Raw genomic sequence first — 7,358 nt, forward strand, 5'->3', positions numbered from 1 at the left:
CTATTCTCCTCTAGAGCCTCTATTCAGAAACCCGTATTAGAAATACACGTGGCTTCTTTGTCCATCCTTAATGTCTCTTAACTACTCTTTCATGTTTCTCTTTATTTCTCTGTGATGCATTCTAAGTGATTTCCTCACATCCAGCTTCCAATTCACTACTTCTCTCTGTAGCTATGGTTTGTCTACTTTTAACCCGTTCAATGTGTTTCTGCATCAACAAATACATTTTCTCATTGGACAAGTTCTCTTTTTGTTTTTTCCTCTAAAGCTGTCCTGTTTTCTCTTCATACCATCCTGTTCTTTTCTTATAGTTTCTATTCCTGCTTTATCTCTGTGAACATTTTGAACATATTTAAGGTCTCTTTCAGATTGTTCTCTTATCTCTACTGTTTGGGGTAGAAATCCTATTACTTATATCTATCTGCTCATTCTCCCTCCTGGTAATTCATCTTCTTGTAGAGCTTGTAATTTTTGACCATGAGCTCATCTTTAATGGAGACTGTCTTCCACGAGAATCCTGTGTGCCCTAGGTTGTGAGGTGTCTTAACAGGGAAATGTCACATTTGCCTTTGCCAAAGTCTCCAGATTTCTCTAGTCCCGACCCAGTTTTTATGTCAATTTTTTCAGCTTTGCCAATACTGTGAATTTAAAAAGAAAATTTATATTTATATATATATATGTACCTCTATGCATAGTAATAAATGTGGACTTCTAATTTATTAGAGTCAACTCATTTTCCATGCAAAACCCTGAGAAGATTACAATCTTCATGCTGTTTCCTTGGACTAGTTGATGGTATTTTTCTAGCTCCTTTTTCACAAGCACAGTATTCCTGTTTTGGCTCCCAGCTTCATAGGGGGGTTATTAGCCTGAGGCCTGAAGTGCCCACACTGGCCCTAAAATCCCAAACCCTAAGCACTGTATCTGGTTCCCATAGAACCATTCAGCTTCAGCTCCTGCTTATAGCTCTGGGTTTGGATTTCCTCTCTTACTATGGCACCTGAGGATTTCTCTTTCTTGCTTTCAAGCTCAGCTCTGTATTGGAGACTTTTTATCCAGCATTTCTACCTAGTTGGAATGAGGTTAGGGGTTCCAAATCAGATCATTCCAGCATCTGGAACTACAGAAGCCCAAACTCTGCAGCACGGCATAAAAGGCCTTACACGACTTGGCTCCTGACACCCTTTTCAGTCTCATCATTTGCTCCAGATACCCAAAACTACTTGAAGCTGCCTAAATGCATCACAGTTCTTCACGATCTCTGCCTGAGATGCTCTTTCTTTGCCCCAACCACAAGATAAACACCTACTTATTTTTTAAGACTCTCTTCCAGCATCACCTCCTCTACGAAGCCTTTCTTGCCTCTCTCCTACCATATTTGACCACACCCCCTTTTGGGTCCCCCTGTAATCTGTATAGACTTCTACTACTGCATCTGCACTTTCTGTGTATACTTATCTCAAGGCTGTCTTCCCACTAGACTATGAGCAACTTGAGGGCAGGAACAATTTCCCATTTGTCTCTCTATCCTCAGTGCACAGTAGGTGTAATTGAACAAAGCCATTTCTACCCTCAAGAACTAAGTACAGTTCAGTTTTCAGATCTGAAATTTTAGAGCAGAAATAGAAAAATATAGCAATCAGTTCCAGAGCAGAAGAATTCCATGTACATCAAAGAATGTTTCCTTATTTCTGTCCAAATATGGGCCCCAAAACAGGTATTTCAAGTTCTTATCTGAGTTATTTAGAGGACCAAGGGAAGTGGATATGAAATATCAATGGGAAAGCAAAAATGAGTAGTGGAACAGTAATCTCCACAAAGAGGATGTGCTCTCCAGTCTACCATCTGGTGTTACAGTTGTGGATGGCTGAAACACCAGGCTTGACAAAACCAATTAGGGAAAATGATTCGCTCATAAGCAATCATGTGGGCACCATTCCACTGGTGAGGGCAAGGGATAAGACATTGGCTAGTCAATCCTACCAAGGGAGAAAAGGTTTATGGAGCATTCTAAAGTGCTGAAACTAAAAGAATTAGCATAGTACAGAATCTTTTAATAAAAAAAAAAATCTCCCATTGCAACCAACCCAAGATATCAGTTTCCCTCAAGGGAATTAGAAGAGATTAACCAAATTAACCTTTGCCATTCAAATGTACACTATATGAGCTCTATTGAGTATCACTTTTACTGAATGTGATAAGGCCATGGCAAAATTACTTGTAATATACTGATAACAGAAGTACAATGGTCCTAATATTCCAAGATTTTCATACCTCCTCTGCTTGACATTCAGAAACCCCCACTTTCTTAGTTCACCCTGTAGGGGGCAGACTGTGGAACTAGACTGTCTAGCTCAAATCCCAGCTCTGCCGTTCACAGCTGCATGACCTTGAGCAAGGTACTTAAACTCTCTGTGCCTCAGATTCTCCATTTGTAAAATATAAATGATAGAAGCATCCATTTCAGAGAGCTGTTATTAGAATTTAAAGAGTTAATATACATATAGCCATTAGCACAATTCCTGGCCCATAGAAATGGGCTCAGTAAATGTTAGTAACAATCGTTATTATTAGCAGCAGCATCATCATCATGATTCTCAGCTCTAGTTTTACTACAGAAGCCTCTCCTTTTCCACATATGAAAAGAGGGAACTATTTATCAGTTTTTACTACATGCCAAGCACACTGCTCAGTCCTTTCAACATGCATTTATTTATTTAGTCCTCATAACAACCCTGGAGGTTAGATATTGTTATTTTTGATGTTACTCATGAGGACAGGGAGCCTTGAACATTCAGCGGATTCATGGCATTAAAATGTGATGCTGGTTTGTGGGAATAAGTCACTTGGCAGAGAGTGGACCTAGCTAACTCTAGGATTCACACTTAACTCGTTTTTAATTTGTCACTGTGTACACATGAAAGCAAGCATGTGTGCATACATAAGGAAAAAGAACAGCGAGTACCACTTATTGAATGGTCATGTCACTACTTCCTTCTACTTAGCCAAATCTTTCCATCCTTTTAAGGTGCTCTGCCCACTAAAACAGAGGCTGAGCTCTCTCCTCTCTTAACTCTTAACCCACACTGTCCAAACAACAATTTTGTAATGGATCACATACGATTTTGTATCGTTACTTATTAGTTTCTTACAATATGATCCTCTACTAGGAAGGCCCATGAAGGCTCATATTTTGCCCTTACATTTCTCTTATGTTCCCTGGAGTATCTAGCATAGCACTGGGCATAAACCTGTTTCACAACCAGACTTGTAGAATAGTTTACTGTCCAGACCCTGCAAGGGCATCCCAAATAGGGATGATTATTGCTTATTCAATAAATTTTCACCTATAATGTAGCAGGCACTGTGTTAGGTCTAGGAGCAGAATCAGAACATAGTAAGATGTGGCAGTCCAGTCCTCAGGGGTTCGTAATAGACTGGGGGAAACTACGGGTAATCAGATAATTACAATCCAGTAGGGTAAGTGCCACAATGGATATTTGAACCAAGTGCTGAGAGTTCTGAAGAGGAAAGGGTTAACTCCCTCCAAGGACCCAGAAAGCATTTCAACATTCACTTATTTAATAAATATTTATTGACCACTTAATATGTGCCAAGCACTGTGATAAGCCCAAGGATACAGAGGTAAACAAAATACCCGAGGTTCCTATACTCATGAAACTTATAATCTAGGATTCACAGGGAAAGTCACACTTGAGTGGGTTGACAAATGAGTAGGAATTCACTCTGAAAATGGAAGAGAAAGGATTTCCGGAAAAAGGGAGCAGCATCAAGTCAAAGCCCCAGAGACATGAAACAGAAGAGCTTCTACAGAGAACAGCAAGAAACGGGGTGTGGCTGGAACGCACTCCTGTGAATGGGGAGCTACAAGGGAGGAGATGAGAAGGCTCACTGGGGCAGGACAGGAAGGCTCTCCCACGCCATGCCAAGGCTTCTGGACTTTTAGTTCACTTGGTCTTCAGAAAAATGTATTGCAGCCTTCTATATGCCAAGCCCTATGCCAGGTACTGGGGACACAAATCAGTAAGACATAGTCTTTCAAGAAGCTCCAAGTGTAGCAGAAAAAAGGCCTGTAAAGGGACACTTACAACACAGCGCAAGTAAGAGCAATGATGGCGCATGTTTAAGATACAGAGATGGGGGAGAGAAGGGAGTGATTAGACTGACTCTGTATCTGGGGCACAGAGCAGGGCGGTCAGGAAAGGCCCCTGGTAGAGGAGACTCTTGAACTAGGTCATGGGGGACAAAGAGGATTTCATACAGTAGATGATAATAGCAGAACTTGCATAGGACTTAGTATGTGCCACACTCTGTTCCAAGCACTTTACATATATTGACTCACTCAAACTTCATAACTACTTTATAAACCAGATATTATTATGAATCCCATTTTATAGATGAGGAAAGACACAGAGAGGTTAAATAACTTGCCCAAGGTCACACAGGCAGTAGCAGCAGAGCTGGGGTTTTAACACAGGCAGTTTGGTTGCAGAGTCTGTGTTCTTAATTACTACACTATATTGCCTCCAGGACAAACAGCAAACAGGACAGCACGCACAAAGATACAGAGCTATGAAAGAGCACATCATCTCTGGGAAACTGTGAGTGGTTGACACTGGATGGAATATAAATAATTAGAGCAGCAGGGGATGAAGCAAGCAGGTGCCAGGTCACAGAGGGCCTTGGGTGCCCTGTAAAGAAATGTCTTGGGGCCAGTCCCATGGCCGAGTGGTTAAGTTCGTGCGCTCCGCTGCAGGCGGCCCGGTGTTTCGTCGGTTCGAATCCTGGGTGCCGACATGGCACAGCTCATTGAGCCACGCTGAGGCGGCATCCCACATGCCACAACTAGAAGGACCCACAACTAAAAATGTACAACTATGTACCTGGGGGCTTTGGGGAGAAAAAGGAAAAAAATAAAAAAATCTTTAAAAAAAAAAAAAAGAAATGTCTTTATTGATAGGTAATGAGAAACCACTGAAGGATTAGACAAAAGGTGACCTGAGTAGATTTTCTATTTTTCAAAGATATATTTCTCCGGCTTAAGTGTGGAGGGGAGAATGATAGGGGATGCCAAGGGCAGGGAGACAAATTAACAGACCATGCACTGCTCTAGGTGAGAAATAACAAGATTTTGAATTTAAAGTGGGAGATGTGATGGCAAGGATTTTTAGAAGGCAGAATTGAAAACTGGATATAAGAGAGACAGTTGGTTAAGGATGGTTTCTGAGTTTCTAGTCCCAATTACTTGGTAAGTGAATATAAGAGTAAATACAGAAGAATAAAGCACAGGTTTGGAAGAAAAGCTAATGTATTTGATGGGAATGCTATTCCATACACCTGTTGTTTATTCTGATTCCACAATCTTCCCGTGACTTATTCTCATCATCACAGACAGTGATTCTCAACTGGGGCACACGTGGGGATGCAGAGTGGAGAAGGGGCAGGTGGACGGATATTAGATCTGGGTGTCTGTATGGGAGTGTATGAGTAGCTCAACTACCACTCTCCTCTCTTTCTTCCAGACAGTTTGACATCACGGTGCTGCCCACTGCCCTTCCTCACTGAGAATCACTGCTCTCTACAATTACCCACCCATACTCTGCCAAAACAGAGACAGCTGAAAAACCTGAATGCGTCCCACGAAGTCACAGAACTGCAAAATTAGGAGAGATTTTAAAGATCGCCTAGAGTTCACTAGGTCTCAACCAAGGGCTACTTGAAAATACGTGAGGGCATTTTCAGTTATCACGATGGGAGATGCTACTGGCATCTAGTATCTGAGGGGCAGGGGCGATAAACTTCTTGAACTCACAGGACAGCTCCAAATGATGAAGAATTAACTTGCCCCAAATGACAATAGTGCTCCTTTGAAAAAACACTGATACACATTGTCCAACCCCCACATTTTACAGATGAGGACAAACTGAGGTCCCAGAGAAGGAAGTGACTTGGTAAAGATCACCCAATAGCGCGGCAGGGCCTAGAACCCAGGACTTCTGTCCACGCTCTCCTTCGCCACGTTCTTATCTGGGTCGGGTCGCCTGTGGCACATGTAGGAGAGGAGTCCAACCGAGCACAGAAGGAGAGTACTCAGAAGGCCGCTTGCTATCACAGCCTTTGCACATTTTCTCTATCCCCAGATCCCACTCTCACCCCAGACATCCAGTCTGGAGGTGTGAGTTGGGCAGTCATCAGCATGGCAAGCCTTAGGAGGAATACCGTCACCCTGGCCAAATACATAAAATGTGACAAAACTCTGCGGAACAAAGCATTAGGAGTCTAGTGGAGGAAGAGGAACAAATAAAGAAAACCAAAAAGAAAAAGCCAGAAATGGAGAAGGAGAGGTTCAAGAAAACAAAGGGAATTGACTATAAGCAGTTCTTTGTTTTTAGTGAAGTAATAATTACTTCACCGTTAATTGGGTACCTGTGGTCACTGCTTCATCGTTGTCGTCTACCCTGTACCTATTCCTTGCCTCTTCCCTGCTAATGGAAATCAAAACCAGACTGAGTGCCAGGCTGCAAAGGGTCCATCAGAACAGGCTCTTTCGCAGGCTCAGTTGTGGCAATGGAGGCCATGTGATACTGGTTCTGGCCAGGAAGATAAGAGAGGACAGGATCCCCCAGACTTACTGAGGATGTACAGGGTACACAGAATCGTTTTCGGTTCTGGAACATTCCTAACAGACAAGAAAATTCTGTTAAGGGATGATGAAAGGGGCCTGCCCTACCAGCTAGCAAATCATACCATAAAGCCGAAGTAACTAGAAGAGCATAGAGGAGGTGTGGGAATTGATAATTACAAGTCTGTACAGGGTATGGGGGAAACGAATCAGAGTGGTTAGGAACACTGGGGAGGACGCACAGCAGGAGATAATTCACAGGCCTTCCACAGTAGAACTCCTCCGCACCACCTGGCTCCCACGGTCCTTTACACATTTTCTTTGGTCCCAGATCCCCTCTCACCTTCAGAGATTCAATCGTGGCCTGCTTGTAAATCTTTCCTCCAGGATCTTTCTTCTGAGGACTATTCTGGATTCTAGGCGTTCGAATGACGAATTTATCCATTTCTAGGGGGCTCCAACTACCTTCACGGGCTTGCCGCGTGTTCTGCTCAAGAAAGAGGGCAGATTCTAAAACTCCATCAAACCTGCTGTGATGTGTGTTCCCTACAGTGATGCAACCGGGTTCTACACACTCTGGAAGCATGCTTGAATTATCAGGACTCTTGGGTGGAATTTACAGGAAGATTACGTGCTGAAAAAGAAACATCTAAGAACCGAAACAGTGTACAATGATCGGCCGACTTCCTGTGTCAGGAAGTACAAGTACCCGGCT

At 42.8% G+C, this 7,358-nt stretch overlaps 1 protein-coding gene across 1 annotated transcript in view; it reads right to left on the bottom strand.

Annotated features, from left to right (window-relative positions):
• Positions 1-7,121, bottom strand: part of TCEANC2 (transcription elongation factor A N-terminal and central domain containing 2) — a 33,459-nt gene extending 26,338 nt beyond the window's left edge. The window contains exon 1 of the mRNA XM_001492810.6: positions 6,987-7,121. Within this exon, the coding sequence (XP_001492860.2) occupies positions 6,987-7,088 (102 nt within the window). The 5' untranslated portion in view covers positions 7,089-7,121. The remainder of the gene's footprint in view (positions 1-6,986) is intronic.
• Positions 7,122-7,358: the final 237 nt, after the last annotated feature.

Source organism: Equus caballus, chromosome 2 (genome assembly GCF_041296265.1).
Source record: "Equus caballus isolate H_3958 breed thoroughbred chromosome 2, TB-T2T, whole genome shotgun sequence".
Taxonomy (NCBI): domain Eukaryota; kingdom Metazoa; phylum Chordata; class Mammalia; order Perissodactyla; family Equidae; genus Equus; species Equus caballus.